This window comes from Thunnus maccoyii, chromosome 4, assembly GCF_910596095.1.
Source record: "Thunnus maccoyii chromosome 4, fThuMac1.1, whole genome shotgun sequence".
NCBI lineage: Eukaryota > Metazoa > Chordata > Actinopteri > Scombriformes > Scombridae > Thunnus > Thunnus maccoyii.
In genome coordinates, this window is record NC_056536.1 from 2,339,429 (window position 1) to 2,367,117 (window position 27,689).

The 27,689-nt window shown below is 39.5% G+C and overlaps 1 protein-coding gene across 3 annotated transcripts in view; it reads right to left on the reverse strand.

Annotated features, from left to right (window-relative positions):
- Positions 1-3,188: 3,188 nt before the first annotated feature.
- The window catches only part of LOC121896115 (serine/threonine-protein kinase 38), a 28,975-nt gene continuing 4,474 nt past the window's right edge, over positions 3,189-27,689 (reverse strand). The window contains exons 2-14 of one of the 3 annotated variants that reach the window (XM_042409785.1): positions 21,854-21,991; positions 17,489-17,540; positions 14,839-14,961; positions 13,655-13,738; positions 13,427-13,550; positions 11,779-11,933; positions 8,818-8,920; positions 8,436-8,497; positions 6,826-6,943; positions 6,612-6,735; positions 6,330-6,425; positions 5,351-5,445; positions 3,189-5,257 (exon numbers count right to left, since the gene is read on the reverse strand). In XM_042409785.1, coding sequence (XP_042265719.1) covers positions 5,121-5,257; positions 5,351-5,445; positions 6,330-6,425; positions 6,612-6,735; positions 6,826-6,943; positions 8,436-8,497; positions 8,818-8,920; positions 11,779-11,933; positions 13,427-13,550; positions 13,655-13,738; positions 14,839-14,961; positions 17,489-17,540; positions 21,854-21,984 — 1,404 coding nt within the window. In that variant the 5' untranslated portion in view covers positions 21,985-21,991 and the 3' untranslated portion in view covers positions 3,189-5,120. Of the gene's footprint in view, positions 5,446-6,329; positions 6,426-6,611; positions 6,736-6,825; positions 6,944-8,435; positions 8,498-8,808; positions 8,921-11,778; positions 11,934-13,426; positions 13,551-13,654; positions 13,739-14,838; positions 14,962-17,488; positions 17,541-21,853; positions 21,992-27,689 lie in introns of all 3 variants that reach the window. The other 2 variants (XM_042409784.1, XM_042409783.1) reach the window with 2 other exon arrangements.

Below are 27,689 nucleotides of genomic sequence, written 5' to 3' on the forward strand. Positions count from 1 at the left end.
CAGGAGTCATGATCCAAATTCATTCTCCTGGAAAAACCTGACCATACGTACACCATGTCCACCATGGTGAAGCGATACTTTGCATTGCAGACAGCCAAAAGCACAATGGAGTGATTTCCTTTGTAATTAAAATAGTCACTCCCTGTGTTTGGAGGTGCTTTGATCTGCAAGTGTTTGGCAAGTTCCACATTCTCCAGAAATCACGGGCAATGTCGTCCACTCTCTGGCTGTTGGTTGATGGCTTGGCACACCTCAGACACAATCAAGGACACTGTTGCTTATCCTCAAGGATCCTCAAAGTTACAACCAGTGTCCTGTAAACTGACTGGGTTGCTGTGGGTCTTACCATGTTGTATGTATGGCTCAAGCCATGCAGCAGCTCATCAAAACAGGGAGCAGACATGCGGAAGTAGCGAAAGTGCATTTCTTCATCTATAGCACGCATCTGTCTCACAATATGGCTATATTCCCCATCGAGACGTCACTCTGCATTTAAGGGACGGACAGACCATCTCCTCTTGTGTCGCCTTTTTTGTTTTAATAGCCATAAGCATAGAAATTCTTCCTCAGCAACAACAACCTCCATGGCAATATTACTGATGTTTACAGTATTTTGAACAGGCATCGACACAGTCACCTACCACAGCCTAATGCAGGCCAATGTCACCTGTTAATTCAACCACCAGTTAAACTGACACACCGGTAACATGCTCAGTTGAAAAATCTCTACACATCCAGCAAGGTGGAGACTGTGTGGCCTAGTTACAGTTACATACGTACAGGAGTTACTTCCTTGCATTAGCTGTGCAAACAGCTAGAGTTTAGGACTGTCTCAGGTGTTCATACTCTCAGTGACATCACAGCCAGGGAGGGGGAATCCCCCTAGTTTCCACCTGGTCTCATCCAAAAGGAGCCAAAAGTTTGACTCTGCTGGATTTTACACCTGGGTGTGAGTTTAGCAAAGCATGATGGGAGCTGAAGTCCTTTTGTTTGACTTGGCTCCTTTCTTTGTCATCACTCTTTATGACTGCATGCCTGTGTTTGTCTCATGTATGAGGCCCAACATTTGGATATGTCTGTAATCTCCATCAAGTGAAGGTTTTGTCAGTGTCAAATGAAATGGGATAGGATATTTTTGGAATAACATTGTGTCAGAACGATGACACTTTTTGGCCACATTTAACATTAGGTAGCAGGTAGGTAAAATTGAGTCAACTTTTGGCAAATAAAATATGTGCTTGTAAAAATACAAAACATTTTCTTTCAACAACTGTATCAGTATATAACATGATTCCAAAAAACCCCTATTTTTAGCATAAAATATAGGATATGCCATTTATAGTCTTTTCCCCCTCATCATTATGTTAATCCCTCACCCACTTATAACCGTCTCTCTCCTCATGTCCAGACCAGCCACGTTCAAGATGAGTCTATGACCACACCATCACCAGTGGAAGAGAGAGAGAGAGAGAGAGAGAGAGGGAGAACCAGAAAGATTTTAACACGAGAGTAAATTGCTTTGCCCGTTCTGAGTCAGCTGACTTCTAGGCTGTACACTCATGTTGTCTTACTTATGACACAGCTCAGTGTTGGTATTAGGGTCTGGTAGGTACATTTATTGAGGGGGAATAGGTCTTTTCTCCTTGCTCTGACCAATCCAGCTGTATATTTTACCATCTCCACACATGGGTGTTGCAAGACATACAACCTACATCCTTACAGGGACTTTCGGACTGTCAGCTACCAGTCTTTTGTTATAAATAAGGACACAACACATTAAGTGCAGAGTAATTCATTGTCAATAGGAAGGAAAACAATATAACAGCCACACGCTACAAAGACAACAGTGGTTTAAATAATGTACATCCACCTTCCCAAATCCCCTCACTTCTGACTCCCAGATCATATGTGGTACATGATGACAGAAGCAGAATATACATACATGTCTGAGCATCACTTGTTAGAAAACAAGATACAGATCATCAAGCAGGCCATCAAACAATCCAGCATTGCATCGTTTTAACTGAGCATGATCACATCCTCACCCACATACACACACCAAGTAGCATCATCAATAAAACAAGTCATTCCATGTGCTCTATTGCTTTAAGTTGACTAATCTGCTGTTTGGTAAAAGCATGCAGAGCAGGATCATTCCATTAAAACAGTTTATTTAAAAAATGGACTTCTGCTATAGAAAACGAAGCTCCACTGCATGCTTTTCTAAATTGTGTTAAAATGTGCTAAGCTTCGTCTACACACTACCTGAATACAAATGTTTTATAGTACTGATGAGAGAAAAAAGCTTCAGACACAACTTGTCTATGGAAGTCCATTTGTGCCAGGAAAAAAAATAGATGAAATGTTGGGAATTACAAAAATAAAAATACTCATGGTGAAATAAATATTGAGATCATTAAAAATAAAAAATGGCAAAATAATAATAATTTGACTTAAGACGACATTTTAACTACCTCAAAATTAAATGTTTTACTTGATGGTCAAACATTTTAAGCTGAAATTGTGGCTTTTTTCATCATAATTATGAGTGTCATAATTTGATTTGACAAAATTTTCTCACAGTTTTGACTGATAATTTTGACCTTCTAAGGCAAAATTAGGACAATAACACAATTTAGGACACAACCATTTAACTTGATTTGTGACAGTAGAATTTTTAACTTTTTAAGTAAAAGTTACTAAAAAAAAAAAAAAAAACCCAAAACATTTTAACCTAATAAATCAAAATTATGATGCAAATGAAAATTATGAGATTTATTAAACAATAACTATGATACAATTTGACAATTTAAGTCCAAACTCATGAGACAAGTCAACATTTTGAGATAGTAAGTGAAAATTGTAACTTCTGTCATAACTTAAAGGTGCAGTGTGCAAGATTTAGTGGCATCTAGCCGAACGGACTTGGCAGAATTGGAATATAATTTTCATAAGTATGGTTTAATTAGTATATAATCACCTGAGAATAAGAAGCGTTGTGTTTTCATTACCTTAGAATGAGCCCTTTATATCTACATGTGGAGCGGATCATGTTGCACCGCCATGTTTCTAGAGTAGCCCAGAACAGCCGAACCAAACACTGGCTCTAGAGGGGGCCTTTCGTGGTTTTTGCAGCCACCATAGGTTCTTCTACATGCTTGGAAGGGGGAGGGGAAGGGGATGGGGGTTTTCAGTTGGTTGCAATCTGCAACCTCACTCCTGGATGCCACCAAATCTTACACACTGGTCCTTTAAGAACATATACGTTTTTATTGTTCATTCCTAAATTTTCATCAATTTCTTTCTTTTTTTCTGTTTGAAAGGGGCTTCCATAGTTATGACTCATGTGTAAGAATAAAAAACAAAAAAACATGTATGTCCAGGCTACATTCAAACAAACAGCATTTGGAATTATTGTGGCAAAAAGTTTTTCTCGGTTACTCCATACAAATTAATTTACATTCATTTTAAATGACAGCATTTTGGATATTGTGTTCACTGGAAAAGTTTAGCCCTGTGCTTCTAGATTTGAAGAGTAACTCCAAATTGGATCTTGTTCGGAGGACAAGCATTGCTGCATGGTGAGTTACTCTTTAAGGTGTTGAGTGTCTCTTTAAAAAATAAGCACATTCAGACTGACAAATGTGACATTAAAAGATTCCCTCCAGTTGATATCAACTTTAAACATCCTCAGACCTCAGGAATCAACTACCAACTATTACACGTTAAAATATATTACAACACAAAAGATTACTTCTCGCAAGTTCATCAACCAAACCAAATGTCTACTGAAGGCAGTACTCAAATCAGAAGTGATGATTTAAACAAGAAACTGCAACAAAAAAAGTATCTCTGTGACTCACACAGGGACTGTTTCAGGTTCCTTTGTCTCTGCTGCATTACAATACAAGCTAATCGCAGCATAAATTCAAATCAGTGTGACACTGTAAGCCAATATGTTGAATGTTTTGACCTGCATTTGAAGGGCGTTTCAACTGTAAATGTCTGTACTACAATAACGTAGCCATTCCATATACTATTAATAGGTGGAGTGGGTCACCCTGCCTTTAACAAATGGCATTATAGGAAATGCTTCAGAGTCTTCTCTCACCCTGACAAGACTGAAAGTCTGAATCTGCGACATGTCCATTAAAAAGGTTAAATGTAGACATCTCTAAGAAAACGGTGACTTCAGTTGTGAGATACCACCTTCAATCCCCAGTCAAGCCCATGTGTGGACACACAGGTGTACATTTCCAGTCCAATAAATAAAACCAATCTAAACACACAAACAAATGAGCTGTAGGCCTGACTATACTGGTGTTGGATCAAACATCATATAAGGTGCTAAAGGAAGCCGAACACAAGTGGGTTATTAAGAAAATGTAACAAGAATCTCATGTTTGTTCCACAAAATGCATCATTTTTATGTACTCACTCTTTTCAAAAAGCACATCTTGCAAATATATCTATAAAACTACAATTCTAAGTTACAAGTGACATGTCAGAGAGATCAAGCAGAAACACGACTTGATTCTTTAAGCTCACAGTCTTTGGTTAGGTGCCATCTTAAGAAGTCAGCGACACTTTAGAGAAGCCTCACATGTGAGTTCTTGCAAGAAACAAGGAAAGAACATTTGGACAGAATCCCTGAAGAGCACCCGATTCACTTCAAGTGACAGGTAAATGCAATGTTTGAGCTAAAAACTCGACATAGAAAGCGTAAATCGAGTGGATGTCCTGGTTTGGAAGGAGAGGAGCCCTTGGTAGGTCCAACAGACTGGTGCTGGTGCAGAGAGGGAATGTAAGTGATGCTGGTGTCTGGAGTGAAGGAGTCCCACTGCATCCACTGGTGTAAAAGGCAAGTGGAAAGAATTTGAATCACTTTAATCCCAGTTCAGACGTGTGTGTGAGCAGAAGAAGTAGAAAGGGACCCTCGGAAGCAACAGAAATGAAGGCAGCAGTTCCTGTGGAGGACAGCAATGAAATGGAGCCTTTGTGACGAGAATCCTCATCACTCAGGCGTGAGAGAACAGGAGCAGTCCTCAGACGACAGGGTTTGGACAAGGACTCATTCAGGTTTTCATGGTGGAGTTGGTTAAAAGCCCATCTGAAGGTGTTCATCTCTTTCCTGACTTCATGTAGGACGGTATGGCTCCTCGAGCAGTGAGGCCTTCAAAGCGTTTATAGGTATAGTTGATGAAGACCCAGTCCTTGTTCTTCAGGTCGGCCTCTGTGTGGTTGGACACTGGGGCGGCTGGAGGAGAAGAGGATAGGGTTTTAATAATTTCACATATCACAACAGAGGGCGCAAAATATGAAATGTGCTGGACGGGAACAGGCAGCATACTTGTTGGTGTGAGGATATCTGAATCAGGGAATTCATCGAAGTTTGAGGTGTCGTCGATGCTTTTGATCTCTATAGGAATGGCAGCAGGTCTCTCTCTGGAGAACAGATCGGAGAAGAAAAGTTCCAGACAAGTCACACATGTTGCATTTGAGGAATTGAGGACGAGAATAATAATAATCATCTGACTTGGCTAACATTTCAGAGTGGGTCCCTGGGTGAACTAGTACTTGGGTGGAGAGTCAAAAATGTCTACGGTCCAGTTTGATGGTCCTGTTCTTCATACATGGATAAATAAGATTGCTGATGAGCTGAACTTTTCAGTTCTTTAAGGATGTTTTAAAATGTGTCTAAATCTGCAGTGAGAACAACATGAGGCTTGTTCACAGTTAACTGGGTTATGATCTTTATGATTTTCAGGTATAAATGCCTACTTTCCATACAGACACCAACATAATAACTATGTGAGAAACCATCTGAAGAAAACTTGATTGGGACATTCCAAGTAAAATAGGAGCCAATCGAATAATAAACCCGCCTTCACCTCACCAAGTTTCTGTTATGAGACTTACAGAACTAATTGTGATGTATACATTTACACTGAAAGAACTGTCTGTCTGTAACAACAACAATCCACCAACAGTGCAGTCATCAATCTACACTCAGCCAATCATCATGGCGTCAATTCTCTACATGTTGCTTTTATTTCAAAATATGTGCACACTCGTGATAACTTTCACTTCAGATGAACAAATCAAACCTCTAACTGTGGTTAAAGAGCCCATTCAGTTGGAGAATCAACAGGATCATATTATCTAGTGTCTTGTGAAGTGGCTATAATTGATATTTTTCATAATAACACTGTGAGATGACTCATACTGATGAACCTACAGAGAATTACCAGCGACTCTGGAGCTCCCTTCGGCTATAATAATCTGAGACAAGATCTCGATGTACTAACAGTCTTTTAAAATGAACCCACCTGATATGGTCGTAGTCCACCCCCTCAAAGAAAGGATTGGACTTGATCACCTCCACACCTGCAGCACCAATCCTGTGATCCTCCTCACAGCAGAACCTGCACACAAGTGTTCACTTACTACCGTATGTAATAGTTCATACGACAACTCAATACAGAGGGTGTTAGATGCTATTATGTGTTTGACATGTTCAAAACAAAACAATGCATTCATCATCAATATAAAAAACAAATACAGTCACTGCAATCAGCTGCGTTAATGTCTAATCAGTGATGTGTTGGTACCGGAGGATGAGGTCTTTGGCCTTCTCTGATATAGGCACTTCCGGAGGAAAGGTGAGCGTCTCCCGCCAGTTCATCACTTTCCTGTATGTCTCCTGAGGCGTCTCTGAGCAGAACGGGGGATAACCTGGAAACAGCAAGGACAACATTTGGTATCGGTCTGGTTTCAAACCCGTTAATGTAAATCAAGTGATTATGTTTTTATAGTGTCTCTTACCGATCAGCATTTCATACATAATGACTCCCAGGCTCCACCAATCACAAAGCTTGTTGTATCCATTTTGCATGAAGACTTCTGGAGCGATGTAGTCTGGGGTTCCCACTGTGGAGAAGGCCTGGAGAGGATTGGGAACGCCAGGGAGAGAGTTAGTTCGCTCATACCCAACAACAAGTCCCCAGGTTGAGATGGATGCCCAGCAAAATTTTATAAGCATCTCTGGAACCTTCTTTCACCTTTATTTTTCAAAAATGATTTCCAAAATCCTGCATAATTTTAAAATTCCCCACCATATGAATACTGCCCTGATTACATTTATCCTTAAACCAGACAGACCCTACGCATTGCTCCAACTACCGCCCTATACAATAAACACTGATGTTAAAATCATAAAGAACAAGATGACACCATCTTTAGAACAAGATGGTGCCACGGATGACTGCCTCGTTGTTGCGCTCTCTAGTATTTTTTTTACGTTTTTGTTTATTTGTGTGGTCTTCAGTACTCCCTTTCATATCACATTCACAAATGAAGAACTGTTGAATATTTGACCAGTCTTTACACACCCAGTAACTTTTTCAGACATTCTAAAATATCAGGGCTTGGAGGAGATGCAGGCGAGGGAAGCATGCTGGAGCGGGGTTCTAAACACCACCCACGTCATTACATCGAGTGGATGTCCACTCTCTGTCAAACAAAACGGATCAACTCCTGCTGCTCATAAACATAACAAACAGGGAGTTTTCAGGATCTGCTGCTCTGTGTTTGAAGCCTGGCTTGTTGAGTCCATCCTTGACAGCATTCTACATCTGCTGGGCTTCCAACTCCACTGAATGGTCGCATAACGGGATAAAAACACACCGGACCACTGCTACACAATATTAAAGGACGCATATCACTCTGTTCCCTGTGCAGCTTTGGGAGTATTTTTTTGCGGCTGCAACTACAGACCTGGACGAACTTACTAACACTGTGACATCTTACATCAGGTTTTGTGAGGACATGTGTGTGCCGACCGAAACTTTCTGCACCTGCAATAACAATAAGCCCTGGTTCACAGAAAAACTCAGGCAGCTTTGTCACATCGAGGAGGAGGTCTACAGGACTGGGGACAGGATCCTGTACAGCTAGACTGTGTAGTTATATTAAGTATAACTTTTGTCTGACCTTGCTCTTTTTCATTGGAAATGTGTAAAACACTGAAGAAGCAGCTTGTTGAGATTAAACCAGCACTGACTGACATTCACCTGTTTAAATTAACCACACCTGCCATCATAGAGCCTGCAAGCCTGTTTGTGTCAGTGTGCAGTGCTTTTCCTTTGATGCTGCCTTTTGAAAAACCTTGCATGTACATAATGTGTGTGTAATTATACCTCATCAATACATAGCAAAAGTATCAACTGTACATAATCAATCTGAGTTGGTTTTTTCTGGACAAAGCTTTTAGGCCTCAGGGTTTGGGTTAAAATGTCTTTAAAATTGTTTTGTTTGCATTAATTTATTCCATACATTATCTACATAAAAACAAATGGATAGTAGCGCAGCTATTATGCCACATGTCCAAAGTAGTGTCAAAGTGTTTGTGCATGCAGATCTCTGTTCACACCCACCAGCTGCCTCCTGTTTCTCTTCCAGGTCTCAGCTTTCCTCTTGGAGTTCATGTTCTGAAAGGCTGTGAAGAGAGGACATCTCAGTATTACAAAGCCATTCCCTTACTAATGCACTACATTAAATACTGCATCTCCTACAGGCTAACATGTCATGCATCTTAACCAGCATGGAAGCATTGCTTGTCTTTGTTCAGCTTGATGTCTATATGTGTCTTCCTAAACATTGCTCTTGGAACTGTTTTTAAGTACACAGACCCACTCGAAATATAAATATGAAGCAACATAAAGCTGAATTCTGAATATAAAAATTAGATGCGAGTGGCTGAAGTTGCATGCAAGCTACAGTTGAAAAAAATGGAAAGGGTTGCCTGACTTTGCTTACTGAGGTCACTGGGCAGGCTGTGGTTCAAGTTCTTGTAGAACTCGGTACGGTGAGCTCTCTTCAGCCCGGTGCAAAGACCAAAGTCAGACAGCTTCACATGGCCCTGGAAACAAAACACACACTATTAGAACTACTGAAGCATACAGTGATGTTTAAACAATATGAGCCAAAGTTTGGAATTCAAATTTGGGGGTCACATCAACCAAGGTTGAGAAACTGCTCTACAATAAATCTACAGTAAATTCTCAAATAAAAGCCAGTATTCAAATAAGGGGCACCCCCTAAATGATGTTGATATGAGTCATCAGCCGAGGAGTCCATTCACATTTTGTCAGTTGAATCCCTGCCTCTTTTTTTAGCTGCATCATTGTATACAGAGTAACGCAAGGTGACAGCATGTCATTATTATAAGTGAATTACTTGTACCCTACAACAACACGGTTAACATGGTAAGTTTAGTATAACGTCCATCTCTAAAGCACTAATTCCACCAGTACAATAGGGTAATGTTATATCTATATGTTGTTGTTTCAACAGTTTTTAGCTCCACTATTGAAGCTCATCTAAGTCAGTGAGGACCATATTTCACTTCCTGTACCTTCTTCACAATAAAAGCCTCCCATTAGTTAGTCATTGAAAAGCTTTTAATTTGAAGCAGTAAAGCAGGAAATGTTAGGTTTGCATCAGCGGTAACTTTACACAACGCTGATCCGTAAAGCTGGCCAATCAGAACAGAATGGGCACATCAGGAGGAGGGGCTTAAAGAGACAGGAGCTCAAATGGACTGTAAAGAGACACAATGTATACTGAGGGGCTGCATTAAAGGCTAGTATAAGATTAATAAAGAGTTTTTTGAACAGTGAATTATGCAAAGCTACTCTGATGTTTTTTCACATTAAAAGAATAATGATGGTGCCACACAAAACTGTAGTGTTTCTACCTTCTCAATCAACGAAAAGTACACATATCTTTTTTTTAAACCTTTATTTATTCAAGGACGTTTCACTGACAGCCAGGCTCTCTTTTGCAGGAATGACCTGACCATAGGGCTGTACGATTAATTGAATTTTATTTTCGATTATGATTTTGGCTTCGAACAATTATGAAAACAAAACAATCACGATAAAACAGTTATTGTTTATTATTGTCATTGCGTAATGATGCTCTCGTTTTATCATGTTGCAAATCTAGCACACCCCTTTCCTTTACACCGGGGCGCTTTCACTCCTCCCTAAACGCCTCCAACAGGCGTTGAGCGTCTCTGTCCACAGAACCGGCCGTCTGTCAGCAGCAGCTGCTGACCAGCAGCCGGCTAACCTGCCTTCACCAGGCTAACTGACAGCTGAAATTTACTGAACCAAAATAGTTTGCATGTCGGCTCCACAGGAAGAAATCAACAGTGTTTACTTAGTGTTTGTACTTATTGATTCATTGGTTTTATTTCCTTGTTAGTCTGCCTGTAGTGAAACCAGAGCTAACAGGTGCTTCCTCCGCAGGCTCCACTTCACTCAGCTGCCCGACAGACCAGCTGCTTCTTCCCACTTTAACCTGAATAACAAACTGGGGCATGGTGCTCTGGTTGGATCCAAACAGAGAGCCGGGGCTAGCTGGGAGGCTAGCGGAGCGTTAGCTGCAGCATGACCGGAGGGAAGCACAGCCAATTAGCCTCTGCTAGCCTCCCAGCTAGTACAATCATTAGTGCAATCTATGATTGCATGTGTAATATGCATATATCGACACTGGCAATCGGAAAAAATGAGAGTCAAAAAGTAATCTGGTTAAATAATCATGATCTCAAAATTGACTAAAATAATTGTGGTTATGATTTTTGCCATATTGATTATTGCAAAAATCATAATCATGATTATTTTGGTCAATATTAAGAGCAGCTCTATCTGACCACACTCTCACAATAAAATCTATGAATCATTGAGATATTTTTAACTTTTGTAACAAATTTTAAAAGTGAAAGACAAATGGATTTAATAAAAGATTCAAAACTAGATTCAGATTTTGTAAACACAGAGGAAGTTTTTGTTGGCATTAACTGGGGGGTCAACCCAGAGGCTGCCCTGCCTGGATTTGATGACCTGGTGTTGCTACCAGGAATGAAAATAAATTCAATGATACTGACATGTAGAAAGAGGAGAGAGAGAGAGAAAAATAAGTGTGTGCATGGGTGACCGAGAGAGACGGAGTGTGCAGGTGGAAAAACAAGGAAGTGAAACTGAAATTAAACTTTTATCTGCTAATTATTCAATGTAATTCAGTGTAATTCTCAGGTTTATATACAGTAGGCTTGTGCCGATTGGCAATCAGACTGTATATCGACAATTGAAGGGATGATCAACAATTAGTTTTTCCTACACTGATATTAAGACGATTATTACTAACTTGCTATCAGAACTAAAATGCTATAAAAATAATCCCAAGAATCTTTGCCCAATTGTGCATTTAGAGATGTTTGTGGTGGAGTGGCATGTCTGCCTGCTGAGCCCTGTTAATCAGCACCAACACAAGTCTGCTGTCTCTTTCCCATAGATCTGACACCCTGCATCGCTGTTCTCCATGTGCCTGCTCGCCAAAACCTTGCACTGCGCTCCATAAAGGTAGTTAACGCTATGGATATGATTTGGATTGTGATATTAAAGATACGATAATAATGTTAACTGGAACATAATGCTGTGATATTGTCGCACCGAGCACAGACACATGGACGTGTGCTGTGACATAGCTCCCCCCCACCCCCTCCTACTCCTGCCACCCCTGGCGTGATCTTGAATAACCACAACTGGATGATATGAAAATAGAAACGATCGCCAAACCCTACTACACAGAGGACTGCAGTTTCTGCCAACAGTGAGAAGCAGGGTGACTGAAGTCTCATGAATAGGTCCAACACAGGTCTAACACACATCGAGTTGCATGTCTATCTGGTGAACAATGACGGTTTCTCCTTACCCTGGAGTCCAACAGCAGGTTGTCTGGCTTGATGTCTCTGTGAATGAAGCCCAGCTGGTGGATGGAGTCGATGGCCAGCACCGTCTCTGCTATGTAGAACTGAGTGGCCTCTTCTGTCAGAGTGTCTTTCTTCATCAGGAGGGTCATCATGTCTCCTGAACGGACAACAGCAACAGAGACCACACTCAGTTCTGTCTATACTGATGTAAACCTACTCATATTAAAGTTCAGATTTAGCACTTTAATGTAGTAACCATTATTTTATTTCAAATTGAACAGAGCCTGTCTACATACTTACTGTCTGGGCTCTAGGTTGTAATAGTGACAGTCTGAATCACTAACTAAACTAGTTTCGATTATATCCGGTCTAAATCTGTTCCTGAGGAGGTAAACTGTACAGCACGAGCTACCATGGTGATCTATCCTACTTAGGAGTAAGGCAACTTTGTGGAGCCAGAAAGTGTAAAGGTTAGTAGCTGGTGCGTGATACAGGTCACAGGTTCTGATCTCCCAACAGCATTATGTTGTGAGGTCACATAGGTATGCAGGTATGTCAGTCTCAATATCAATACCTGGGGCTTTGGGTATGGGCCGATACAGAGTACCGATCCGATACCAGTGTTTAATTAATAATCTGCAGGTCTCACTGTGTGGAAGAGACCTTGAATCTCTAGATGATGCGAGGCTGCTGCTGCTGCTGTTTGGCTGCTCTAACCTGTTAACATCGGCGCCGAAATGAAAAGCAAGAGGTTCCGCAATGCAGACGCGCTGCTCACACATCCAGTGTGTCCCAGGCGTAAGGCAACATCAGACTTGACTTTGCTTTCCTAACTTTGTAAAACAAAATGTAACCAAAAAAAAAAAAGTATTTTTGTGTAAAATTATATAATAAAATAATGAATTCATGAAGAGTGATTCAAGTCATTCATTCACAGGGATACACTCACTTGCAGGAGGACTGGGGTGTGTTAAAGACAGCACATATACAGCTGATTTGGGTTGCTAACTAATTTAGTTCTAATTCTTGGGGCCATCTCCCTGACCTTGGTTACCGTGACAACGCTGGTTCAGACAGCTGCCGTGCATCCAAGGAGAGGAGCCGGTGTCTCTCTCTGTAAGATTTACTGTTGCTCACTCTGTGACCTCAACGTCCATGCTTGACCCAGTGTAACCCAATCTGTAACCCCTAAAGTTAAGTAATAGTAGTAAATAGTAGTAAATTTTCCATAACACTATGTTATATTGGATTTAATTAGTGGAGGTGTTTCGCCGTTATATTTTAGGCCACACACGACTGGTTTTCTCTTAGCAAGATTAGCTACCATAGATGGTCTTATTGAGGTAACACGGGCACCACGGAACAACTGCTATTTACTAAAAACAGCATCCAAAACAACTTCACGTTATAAGTTAGCATACACGTTGCACTGTCCGTTAAGCCTTGTGCTTCACAATGCTGAAACAACAGCAGCAACCCAGCTCCGGTGGGAGGAAAGCACCTAACGGCAACCGCACGTGCGTCTTCCTTTCTAGACAATAGATCAACTGAGATTGGCCCCATTGTCATCGATATCCAATCCAGCTGTCTGAGTAAGTATCGGACCAGACGTGGACACAATGAATTGGTCTTTAGTGGTGAGACTCGTACCTCCTGGCAGGAATTCCATGATGAGGTAGAGGTTCATCTTATCCTGGAAGCTGTAGAACATCTTGACCACCCACAGGCTGTCTGCCTCCACCAGGATGTCCCGCTCAGCACGGATGTGACCGACCTAACAAAAGGTCAGAGCGCACATACACACAGGGGGGTTAAAAATGCCCAATAGCTGCAAGAACAGCAGTGTATGTATTTTGCTGCTTTTCATCTCCTCCTCACCTGTTCTTTCTCCAGCATGTCAGCCTTGCGAAGAATCTTCATGGCGTAGACATGACCAGTGTCCTTCTTCTGCACCAGACGCACCTAGAAGAAGACACAGCTTGAAAAATATTGCTTTCTTGGTCTATTCTGTGCACAACACATCGATTACATGTCTGTCCATCCTGGAACAAGGATCTCCCTTCTCAGATTTTTTCCCCAGTTTTTCTTTATCCAAATCAAGGGCGCAAGGACAGAAGATGTCATACACTGTACAGATTGTAAAGCCCCTTGAGGCAAATTTGTAATATGTGATATTGGGCTATATAAATAATATTAGATGAGTTTAAACAGTCACCTTACTCCTGAATTACACTGCCTTTATTGTGTGAATCAGTACCTCGGAATTTTTTTCCTTAAAGGAGACGTATTATGCTTTTCCTTATTTTCAGACATATATATATATATTATGTCACAATGTCTGATGTTCATGTTAAAAGTGGTCGACGTGCCAAATAACTACGTAAACATATGTAGCAATAATCCCTGTGAGCAAAAGCAACTTCAGACTGCTCTGAACGCTACGTTTCCAGCAGTTTTTTGTACTTTGAGCCCGAGCTGATGTCAGCTTGTGATTGAATTCTTTATATGGACATCAGCTACAACTTTGCTGCTCCGCTGTGGGAGTAGTTACACTAAGCCATGACTCCATTACACAGCACAGCAAAGTAAAATAAGTAGTTTATCTGTGGGAGGTGTGCTGGTTCTCACTGTGGCTGTTTCTACTTGTACTCTTCCTCCCTGCGTTATTTCTAACTGATCTGCTTAAGAAATAGCTTCATATGTTGTTTTTTGACTGGTTTTTAGCACCGCTAACAAAGCTCCGCTAATTCAGTGAGGAACACATTTCACTTCCTGTAATTTCTTCACAATAGTTAGTCATTTAAAAGCTTTTAATTTGAAACAGTAAAGCAGGAAATGTTTGGTTTGCTTTGACGATAAAGTTACACAACTCTGATACATAAAGGTCTGATACTCTGATACCTAAAATGCCCCCTGGAGCATAACAGAGCCACCAGATCCCCTAACTGTAGGGGTCAAGCATCCGGTCCTGTACCAGTTTGTCCTTTAATTTGTCACCTGTCTGTATATGTCAGATGGAATTCATGATCCAGGTATTCGTGTATTATTTTATGTGTTTTTACCTCTCCAAAAGCTCCTCGGCCAATCACCTTCAGAGACTCAAAGTCCTCCAGACCCAGGCGGGTGCGTTTCAGGCGAAGAAACTCTGTCTCTTTCCTTGCGTGCTGAGAGCGTCGCACACGTTTCTGCGGAGCAGAGACATGTCTGTTACCATTAAATACAACATTCTGTGTGATGCACACTTTCACTCACCACTGGCTCCGGTCAGTTGCTTGAAGCGAATAAAGTGCACGTGGTTTGCATCTGTCATGATCTCAAAGCCACTATAACACAGTTCCACTTAATTAATTAACATGTTGTGAATGCAGTCTGTAAGCTTGTGTGGGAAGTTATTTCCCCTCAGACTACTTCCACGCCGTGTATCATCCTCAATAAGCTTCAAAAAGTTGTACATCATTATTTGCTCTAACCATAAGGAAAAGATGAATGAGACGGAGAGATGGATATATGATGGGAATTCAGGTCTACCAAGCTCCTACTTGATTGGAGAACATAAAATAGAGAAAGTTCAGAAATTTCAAAATATTTCTTAACCCTTACGCCTCACTAGGGACCTAAAAGGGCCTTTAACGTTTTATTTTTTGGATAATTTTGGCTGTCATTATGCTGTAGCCATGATTTTTGGCAAAGGTGTGTATTTTTTAATCTAATTTTAAGTCTATAATACACTGTGTAGAAACAATACTAATTTTCAGCATGTTAAGGCCCTTTCAGGTCCCATTAAAACCTATTAAAACCACATTTTTGATCTCATGGTTGCTACAGCATAAATTCATGCATTCTGTTTTATAAGACTGTCAAACTGAGGCTCCGGCTTCAAAATGTTAGTTTCTGCTATTTTCTAGCTGATTGAGCTTTCTTTTGTGCGAAATACATGTTATTCTCCTTGTTCCACTAGAGGCATTAATCCTCTATTACAAATACTGCAGCCAAGTATATTATAGCTTGAGTGATATGTGTAGGTAGGGATGTCTAAATGTGGTGTGTGTGTGTGTGTGTGTGTGTGTGTGAGAGAGAAGCTAAAGAGACATCATTTATATAGGCTGCAGGTTACTCCTTTCTCCCTCTCTCTCTCGCAGACACACACATACACCCACCTTCACCTCCCCGATACACACATGCACTTACAAACACAGGCCTTCTGACTCAATAAAATATAAGATATTATACTGGATACAGATGCCTACATGAGTTACAGTACAGTATGTGCTATTGAGCTTTGAAGCTGTGTGTGTGTGTGTGTGTGTGTGTGTGTGTGTTTGCGCGCACGCTTGGAGTGACAGAACAAGTGTTTATCTGTCTCTCTGTCTATGTGTGTGTGTGTGTGAAACAAGAGGGCAAATGATTCCGATGGCATTTTTTTCCATTTGCTCGGATTTATGTGTCTTTTAAGTACGGATTCATATGTCTTTGAAACACAGAGATGAAAGTAAGTTCAAACCCCCCGTTTACATAGATGCCTATTCATACCCATACATGGTAAATGGACTGTACTTGTGTAGCACCTTTCTAGTCTTCCGACCACTCAAAGCACTTTTACACTATGAATCACATTCACACACATTCATATGCTGAACAGGTACGGGGGCGACCATGCAAGGTCCCAACCTGCCCATCAAAGGAAACTAACCATTCACACACTGATGACACAGCCATCAGGAGCAGGGGAGGGAGGTTTTTAAATCTGACACTGCACAAAAAACAATGATGCATAAATATCAATGTTGTTGGTAAACATTAACATATCCCAGACTGTGATAAACAAAAAAAAAAAAAAAAAAATCACATAGCCTTTAGTATATTGAAAAGATTTCAATTTTTGTGTTTTTTCTTTTATAAAAATTAGTGGTATCATCTCAAAAACTGGCATTTAAAGGGTTAAAATTCTGAAAAGTAATGAATATTTAGTAGTTTTGATCAGGACTGAAGTTGGTTAAAAAATTAACTCAGTGAAAGTGGAAAAGAAATATGAAAACATCATATTTTTATGGCAATTTTTTGACCTTTTAAGTCCCTAATATGCTAAGGGACTTTTTTTGACATTGCACAAAAAATAATAATGTATAAATATCAATGTTGTTGCAAATCACTGACATATCCCAGACTGTGATAATCAAAAAACAAACATTTTCCCACTTGCCTTTAGTATATTGAATTTTTGTGTTTCTTCTTTTATAAAAAATAGTGGTATCATTACAAAACTGGCATTTAAAGGGTTAAAATTCTGAAAATGAATGAATATTTGGTAGTTATACTACTACTTATAGGTCCCTAATACTATATATTATACTATATACTCTATTGATTGTATTTTAAGCAAGGCACAACGGTTAAAACTACATTTCCCAATTGTGTAAAGCTGGTGTAGGGCAGCCTGGGGTTCAGACCATGGAACCTTTGTTCCATGTCATCCCAGTCTCTTAAACGCCCCATGTTTCCCTCTACTGTCACAATCTAGTAAAGCTAGAGAATGTCCCCATCCAACAAAAGACAAAGCTTTCTGTTCAAGGAAAAAAGTATTAAGCAATTACAGCACTGTTGGCGGAGGATGTAAAACATCCAACCGACTTTGTAACAGGGACTTGGAAAGACCACAGTTCCTTCAAGTGAATTCTCACAGAGCATGCTGAGGAAAACACCGCAGGCACTCACCTCTTCATCAGCCAAGCCCTCCTGATCCATCACTTTCTCCAGTTTCTGCTGCCTGAAAAGAACATTTTACCATTACCAATACTTTACAGCCACCAAGTACTGTGTACACATCCTGTTTTACTGGTTCTGTTGGAAAGATGGCAAAAACAATATCAAGAAAAAGGCACCTGCACACTTAACCGATGCTTCCCAAAATTTTTTTTTAGTATAGCATCATCAGGTGAATACTCAGCATGTGCTAAGAAATAAAAGAAATAGAGACTTCACCTGAAGTCAGCCCTACCATCAATTACACAAACATGTATCCATCAAATCATTTACAATGGTTACAACAGCTAGGGCACGCAGTCGTTGCATTAGTCGAGAATCCAGTAGAATTGCTGCCTTTTCTTTAGCCACATCATTATACACAGGATAATGTAGGATGACAGTATAACAGGCTGTAAACTTTTACAGATTCTTATTTCTAAATGACCTTGTAGGAGGACAATCGCTTGTTTTTTTAATTCTGTTAACTAATCTTTGATTCTTAAGGAAAATAAGAGACAGACTCTCTGGATTCCTAAGTTGGTAAGAGCAGACCCTCGGCCTGCAGAACTCACCTTTGTAACCTTAAATGGGGGTTACCAGTGATGCTCAACAGACTCAGAAAGACCTCCTAAGAAACCATTTTGATAAGTTGAATTATGACATGAACTAAAAGCACGAAATGACCCTAAAGGCCACTTGGACCAGAGAAAAAAAACTTCCACCTTAGAGGGAAGACAGACTCTTATCACCAAAGCCATAAACTAACCCACATTCCTGAGGACTTTGTGAAGCCTCCTTGCAAACCTGAAATTCATAAATGTCTAATCATTATGCAACTTATATCATGTTATTTGTCATGTAAATACAAGAAGAATGGTATAACTTTCATAGGTGTTTGACTATCTACTAAAGAGATATAAGACTTTGATTTTATTACCCTTTTCTACTACAGGTAACAATACTGCCCTCTAGTGACAAGAGTTAAATTCCCTTATGAGAAGAGTTCATGAATGTTTGATAATCATGTATTTGTATTTTAAAACCACCCAAGTGTTTAACTTCTGACCTCATAGACAATCATATTTTAATAGTTAAATTAGACAAGTAGTTGTGTTGAAATAATGAAGTTTCTGAAGTAATAGGAATGTAAAGATATAATGTTTGAAAGATTTCAGTTTGAAGTTTTCTTTTATTGTTAAACAATAGTCACGTTGAATGCTTTTATATTATGAAGTAAGAGTTATGTTCAACTTATATTTAAATATGTTTCTGAAAGTGATCTTATCACATAAGTGTTGCCTAACTTTATTTCCTTTCACTACAGTATTAAACTTTATTTCAGTAGATGGTTTAAGATGTGTAGATCTGAGAAAGTTGAATCAATGATGGTTTTATGATTACACATCATGAAGTGTTAATATGAAGCTAAATGTTTGTTATTAGAAGAACTGACTTATCATGAATCATGTAAACTGCTCAACTGTTTCTTGAATGGTTTTACAAATATGATACAAGCTGACAGGAACGTTATTAATCAGAAATATCATGAAATGCTTGGACATTATGAAAATGTGTTTACAGCTTTAATGTGAAATAATAATAGGCAACAGTGACTTGAAGTGTGAGTTTTTGCATGTAAAAACTTCCCTAAATTCCTTTACTTCAGGAGACGCAGGCTGCAAAGCACCAGCCACACCTAAAGCCCGTAGAACAAAGAAATAAATAAAATACCAAATCTATCAAATGGACCCTACTTGGTTAGAAAGCTTGACTAATCAACTAACTACCAAAACAGGTTAGATCACCCAAATCTGTGGTTTTATTTAACTATACCACCCGGAGTATGATGCTAATCGTTTTAGCATTCTACATTCACATACATGAAACGGTTAGCATTAGCTTAAATGTTTTGCTATTAACTACCAAATCTATCAAATGGACCCTATTAGGTTGAAAGCTTGAATAATCCATTAACTAACAAAATAGGTTAGACCACCTGAAACTGTGTTTTTATTGAACTATACCTTCCAGACTACGAAGCTAAGTGTTTAGCATCTTTCATTCGCTTACATGAAACGGTTAGCATTAGCTTTTCTATTTAAAACTTTTGAGCTTATTATCAATTACCCCGGTGGTCTATTAGTTATCTTGACTAATCAGCTAACTAGCAGACTAGAGTAGACCACACATATCTGTTTTTATTGAACTATACCTTCCAGACTACGAAGCTAAGTGTTTTAGCATCTTTCGTTCACTTACATGAAATGATTAGCATTAGCATTGCTATGCTACACTTATGAGCTACTTATCCACTCCGTGATTAATACGGACTTGGATACCCAAGTCTGCTAGTTAGCTTAACACAGTAACTTTCAAACCATATCAGGCTAATTTGAATTCTCATTCTAGCTAAAAGCAAAGAAAAGTGCAGAGCATTGTTTTCTGTGATCTGTGATCTCTTACTCTCATCTCCTTCATAGAAGGAGATGAGAGTAAGTGTTGTAAAGTCAGCTTGACCAGATAGCCACATCAATCATCTTTCTCTTAAATATGATTGGGCAGGTATTTATTACATAATAAATTCCCTAGTTTAGCCCCGCCTAACTGCAACCCAGTAACAAGGGAAGGGAGAGAAACTTTCTAAAGAATTACATAGGCTATGTCAAAGGCTATGTTCTCATACTTTGTAGGTGTTTACTATATGCACATTAGATCCCAAATGACATGATTAATAGCCAATCATGGATTTGCCTTTCCAGGGGCTTTAAATGCAGTGACGTCAGCTAAGCTACTGCTGACACAGACGCGTACCAGTGTCTCCTCCTCTACTGTCAAGTGTGATCAACTCTTTGGCTGACAGTGCTGTCAACAGCTGCAGGAGAGACACTCTGTGCTGCACTTGCATTTTATAACTGAAGTAATACCAGGACGCACACTTTTTATTTCTCTAACTGTGCAGAAATCTGATGTTACACATCACAGATGATGAAAAACAACATTAAAACACCAGTCTTACCAGTAAAATATAAGACTCATGTAGGCTATTATATCAGGTTAGTGTGGGGCGGCTGCTCTGCAGGTGTGCTTGACTGTACTGTAACTGCGGTAACTGGGCTCAGACATGAATAATATTTCCCGATTTATATATATCGTGTGATGATAGAAAAACATCTATCGTTTATTTCATTGTGTTGCAAATCACACTCTCTACGGCAATATTTTTCATCATTTGGAGTCTGTCCATCTTTTGCACGGATTACAGTGATAAATGACTCTTCTTGGCTTTTTACTCGCCAAGGTTCCTTTGCACTTACAGTAACGTAACAAGTGTAGCTGTCGTCAACTCTCCACCGCTGTCTGTCTCTCCTTGACTACGCTACACACACACAGAGGGCTCAGCCCCACCCACAGTGAGAAAGAGCAGAGAAGAGGAGAGAAGCAGCGAGGAGGCAACTATAAATGACAGCAAAAGAGGCAGTAGAGACTGTCATTATTTATGTTCAGTGTTTCCCCTATAATTGTACTGGCCTGCCAGGCCACCAGGCCAACAAGAACCCCCCCACCAGGCCAAAAAATATTTTTTACATGCTAAAAATAACACCAAACACCCATTTATTCAGAAAGCAGTGTTTGAGAGCCTCTCAGCAGCGCTGTTTCAAAACATGAGTCAACGTCTGTGTCATTGCCAGATATACTCCTGGTAGGGTATTTCCTTTTAAATAACAGGGCAGTACGTAAGTGAGTGAGTCGTTGAGTGAGAGAGCAAGCTGTAGAAAAGTGACAGTGAATGCAAGTGGAGCAGAGAAAAAGGTTAGCAGTAAATTGTCAACCTGGCAGTAAATGTACAGTACAGGCTGCAGTTTGTTAATAAATGCTGCAGCTTCTCAAGGCCAAGAAAACTCTCGCCTGTTCTTTCACCGACTGCTGGAAAAGTGAGGAGGGTTAGTCCCGGAGTTAGACTAACCTGACGATGCTAAACCATTGACTGTATGGTGCTAAACAGAGAAATATGGTTCACCACGGGCAGGGCTGAGCCCTCTGTGTGTCTGCTGCACACAGAGGAGACAGTGAACCAGCTGAAGTACTTGACTTGACAACAACATCATTCATTACGTTATTGTAAGAGCAGTAAAAGCTTCATGAGTGAAAAGCCAAGATTAATTTAATTTAATCCATACGAAGAATGGACAGACAAGTATTAAAATGTGCTATATCAGGATAGGTATTGCTATTAGGATATAAAATGACCTATATGGGGATATGAGATTTTGGTCATGTTGCCCAGCCCTACTTAGATGCATAGTGCACAGTGGATGTGAAACTTGTGGGTGTTACCTCATCTCTCTCTCCTCGTGCTGGGCGATGAGGTTACTGTAGAAGTTCTCCAGGGTCACTTTGGCCATAGTGACCCGCTCCTTGGTGTGGTTGCTCATGGAGGAGCATGAGCTGTGGCCGGTCATCGCCATGCTTTACCTGCAAGGACAAGACAGACTGACTGAGTGAGCTGTCCCACAGTAGAACATCCACTTAGTCCACACTACTGGAAACACACGAGAAGACACTGTACCAGACAGGGCAGATTGAAAGATGGGATGGGATACAGGAGGGCTGAGGGAAGCAGCAGAGAAGACTATTAAAATATACCTTGCTGTTATTCAGAGGTCAGAGTAATTCAGTTGTTGCAGCATCGAGCTGAGCTCAAAAAAGCTGGAACTATGACATGAAATGACGGTTGGCTCATAAAAAGAGGAAGGAAAGCTGCTAGCTCTGCCGCCTTAGCAGAGAAACAGTGATAACATTGTGACAGTGCAGTTATGAAGAAACAATGAGGAAATCTGATTTGTGCAAGCACTGATGGTGGAGTCATGTTGTGAGTTAGATGGGAAGTTTTAGGGCATGCCAACTCCAACATGTTTCTAGACTGTCAAAATTCATATTCATTCATTCATAATCACGCCACAAAATCCTTCAGACAAATATATTATCTCTTTCATCACTATAATTTTTTCCCTATTGATTTTGCAATGGTGGACTGTTTATAAATTTGTATGACATTAAGTGTTAAAAAGCCTCCCAAAAATTGAAAAGTTACATAGTAGGAGCATCCATGAATGCAGTGTTTGCACAAATTAGCTCCCTACGATCGGCCGTTGCCATAGACGCTGATAATAACTATAGGTTATATCAAAGTAAGATACTGGAAAGGGTTGTTTTTAACCAAATTACCAATATCCTGAACAAAAATAATATTTTAGAAAAATTTCAGTCAGGGTTCAAATCACAGCACTCAGACAGCTCTCACCAAAGTTGTCAGTGATATCAGGATTAGCGTCGATGCCAACAAGATCTCCGTTCTAGTTCTGTTAGATATAAGTGCTGCCTTTGATACAATTGATAACAATATTCTTATTGAGTGACATGAGAACTGGGTTGGCCTCTCTGGGAGTGTTTTAAATGGGTTCCACTCTTATACATCGGGGAGAAAGTTTTTTTTGTCACTATGGGAGATCATTTATCAAAGAAATATGAGAAACCTTTTGGTGTTGCTCAGGGAAGCTGTCTTGGTCCTCTGCTTTTTTTTGCTGTACATGCTTCCTTTAGGTGATATTATCAGAGAACATAAACTTAATTTCCACACAGCTGTATATTTTGATGGACCCAAGTGATGACCAAAACCATTGCCATTTAACAACTGGTTTGGCTGCAGTAAATAAGTGGATGCAGACCAACTTTCTTACATTAAATGGTGAGAGAACAGAAATTTTATTAGTTGGTCCACAAACAACTTGGCAGTTTGGCCCCACAGGTTAATCAGAAGTCACGAGCCTGGGTGTTATCCTAGCCTCAGACTTAAATTTTAAATCCCATATAAAGACAGTGACCAAAGCAGCTTTCTTTCCTTTAAGAAACATTGCTGAGGTACGGCTGTTCCTATCCCAACAGGATGCCAAAAAGCTTGTCCATGTGTTTTCAAGTAGATTAGACTACTGTAATACTCTTTTTCACTGCTCTTCCAAAACAATCCATTGATAAACTACAACTAATTCAGAACTGTGCTGCCAGGTTTTTAACTAGAACAAGACAGACAAGCATATCAGCCCAGTTTTAGCTAACATGCACTGGCTCCCAGTGTCTTTAGGGATTGATTTTAAAGTTCTTTTACTTGTTTAAAAGGCTCTTAATGGTTTGGGACCAGTCTACATTACTATTTCTTTGTTGTTTTATAATCCTTCACAGCTGCTTAGATCCTCTGCTGCTGTTTTTTAAAATACAAACTATAACACATATAAGACAATGTACCAAAATGATGGAATTCCCTACCTGAGGATATAAAAGATGCAAGCTCTGTGTACATTTTTAAAACAATTTATTCAACCTTTTTTTAACTAACTGTCACTCTTCCTTTGTTCTATTCTTATCTTTTACATATTTTACTGGTTTTATGCCTTCCTTTGTTTTATTTCTATCTTTCACATATTGTATTGTCATGTTTGTTATTCATTTAATTGCTCGGCTTTAACACGCAGTATTTGCACTTCTTTTAATTTGCCTGTTTTTATTTATTCTCTTCACTTTATTGTAAAGCACTTTGAGTTACAGCCCCTGTATGAAAGGTGCTATATAGTCTAAATGTTATCAGGGCTCAACATTAACTTCTTGAGGCACTTGTCCTTCAGACAAGTAAATTTACGATAATTTACTTTTTCATTTTGTTTGCAAATGCAGAATTCAGATGAACAAACTGCTGAAAGCATCCAAACAATGTCAACATATAAATGATTCAATTTATGAATTTTATGAAAGCCGTCACTTCCCTGTTAATGATCTTTTCATTTGATCCTGATCTGTGAAGCACTTTGTAAAGTCTGTTTCAATATGAGCTCTATAGATTAATGATTGAAACTGAAACTAGTAGTTTTATCACAGGGTGGGCATGTCATGGATACGTGGTGTCGACAGTGTCCTCAAAGACACGAACAGTAAGGCGGTTGTATGAGTGCCTTTATCTACACTGAGCTGAAATGAAACAAGTGCACAACAATTAGGTAAATATATATTAAATAAATATGAACAATATTTATTTACAACACATAAATAAATGTAGGCCTTATGGATGGATAGATGAACCGATTAGTCTCTATCTTAAAAACAAATCTCGATTCTCACTCCATCTTAATGGTCCTTCATATAGATCTATGTTTGTAATATGACAAAATAACAAAACTGACTTATGAGGAATGACTTTGCTCAAACTTAAAGCCAAATCAAGACAACAGTTTGACTTATAGATGACTCAGTCAGATGAATGATGAATTAGCATTTTGTGTTTCCTAATACCTGAAAGTAGCTGTCAGTTTTAGTGCAGTGTTTACAACAGTTACTGAGGTCAACAACCTTTTATTGCTTAAGAAAACATCATGATAACAGAGTTGTTGTGTCGTGTTAGTGCCTGTATTCAAAGATCTGTAAGCCCTTTTATAGCAGGTTTTGATCTTGTGCTTTGACTTTTGTTTGTTTACATTTGGGTAATAGATTATGCTTTTAAAAATATTTACATATCAATAATTCATCTAGATACAGGTGTAAGTCAGACCTTACCAGGTTTTTCTGCCTGCTCTGAATGTGTTCATGTCTTGGGCTGCCTATGTGTTTCTCTCATCTTTCTTTAAATCTTGAATCAGTTGCACGTTCTTCCTTTCAAATCAGTGCTTTACTTTCTCCTTGTTTTTCTTTTAACACCATTAACGTTACATGCTGCGATTCTTCCTCACTTCTGTCTCCTCTCTCCCTTTCTTTCACTCACTCTGAAAATGTTTAAGCCGTCCTTTTAAAAAAATCTTACAGAGCCTGAAGCAGAACTTTAACTTGTGTGGTGTTAATTACAGTAATTGTGGACAAACGGCACACAGTGGGAATGCGTCAGTAGTCAGGCCAGTGCTAGCACAAGCGCAGAGGGTGAGCAGCAGAAACATGACGTGAACGCGAGCGGAGCAGAGGAAACGTTTAGCAGTACAATGTCAATGTGGCAGTTAATGTACAGTACAGGCTGTGTGTCAGTTACTAAATGCTGCAGCTTCTTAAGACAAAGAAAATACTCATCTATCGAAGGGGATTAGCCCTGAAGTTAGCAACAACGCGTTAACTTGACCAGGTTCACTTAAGGTGGACTGACTTTTAAGGTGGACCAGCAATTCTCATTTTAGTGTCAATCTCAGGCGTTCTTTAACAGAGAACGGAGAAATGTCTGATGAGTCTCTGTCTTGAGTTTTTCTGAGTTCATTAAAACTGTACACTGAATGTTTGACTTTTCAACAAAATGCTGCCTGATTTTTTTAAATGTGAACGATTCATTATTTTATTAGTTATATTTTAATGATTAATCACAGTCTATAAATGGGCTAAGAGTGATCAAAATTAATCTGAACAAGTTTCAATACCCATGAAACTATTAGAATTTGAGTCTGAGATCATAGGAACAGTCACAAAAATGACATAAAACACTTCTTACATGTTAAATATTAAACACACTGATGAGAAACTTCTCAGGGTAACAGCCGACAGACTGATTCATATTAACTGAGAAGTGGCTGTCAGCTTACAGAGTGTGTGTGTGTGTGTGTGTGTGTGTGTGTGTGTGTGTGTGTGTGTGTGTGTGTGTGTGTGTTAACATCACATTGCGCTGAAAAAGTAGCAACCCATCAGATCTCACAGTTAACTAACACTATGCAACACCAGCCTGGTTGAGGACGTCAACAGTTAACCACAGAGAATATTTCTGACCGGTCTCACATGTCGGTTTATAGGTTCATTAGCACTCCGCTAACAGCTAGACAATTACATGTTCACAACATCAGATGTGTAAACCCGACTCCTACACAGAGAGTTGCATTGTCATGGGTTGTTTGTAGCCTTCATGTTGCTAGGCTAGTGAGTGTCTTAAAGTCTGTTTATAATGAGTGTGTTAGAGTCAGTCAGCCCTAAAAGTGTTTGGTTAGTCCAGTTTAACCTGCTGGATTTTCAGAAGGCTTGTGTAACATGTTTTTCTGCAACGGAGGAAATGAATTCATGACAAGTGAAAACAAGTCCAAAGCATCTTCTGATGTCTCCACTGCAGAAACGGAATATGTCGAGCTGCCAAATATCACGGTGACAGATGATGAGGAACTCAACAAGACAAACAGGCTAACAGCTGGACTGTTAGCCTAGAAGGAGTGTGTGACTGGTAAACTTGAAACCACAAGATGTTTTAATACTGACACTGAACAGTGTTTAGCTGCGTACACCATCACATAACATTATTGTTAGCTAATGTTAGCTAGCTGGTTAGCTGGTAATGTTTACGTTAATGTTACACGTATATTTGCAGGAGTGGGAGAAATCTTACTGTTGATGCGCAGCGTGATGAGGAAGACACTTGGAAACATGAGTTTGTTTATTTGCTGTGTCACATGTAGTTTGAAAAGAGGAAATCCACAACTTTAGGGGCACAACGGCCAGTTCAAAACAGGGCATTTCAAACTGGCCATGTGGATAGTTAATTTTAGAAGGGGCATTACGGTTTGGCCGTGGTATAATTCCTGCCCTGTGAAATAACAATTATAACAACTGAAACAAATTTCTGAAGACCTCTCGCCATTTTTCTCTCGCCTCGCCAAAGACTGGTTTTGCTTCCGGTTTGCAACCTGAACTTATCCTCTGTTTATTACAGCCATGCATCATGTAGCCTACACCGCCAAGTTCTGACCAAACTACACTTTGTGTCGCCTTCTTTACTTGCTCCAAACCAGTTGACAGAAACGTGCCTAATTCATATTTTCCTTTTCTGCTTAAAATTCGCTTGCCATTATTTTAACTAGGGGTGCAATGGATCACAAAACTCACAGTAAGGATCGTATCACAGATTTAAGTCACGGATCAGATCATTTTTTGGATCAGCAAAAACCCAGGACTTTTAACTAACTTTCTTCAATATCCTCCCAGAACTGTCCCAAAATACAATCTAAGCTGTCCCGAAATGAATGTGGAACATCCTGAATTTAAAATCTTTGTTTTTCTACATCATCACTTATTAAAATCATTCCAAGTGACCTTTAACATAAAAAGGCCAAATGATTAGATGATCAATCATCAAGCTTTTTTATTTAAATTCTTCTGAAAAGATTAGACACTA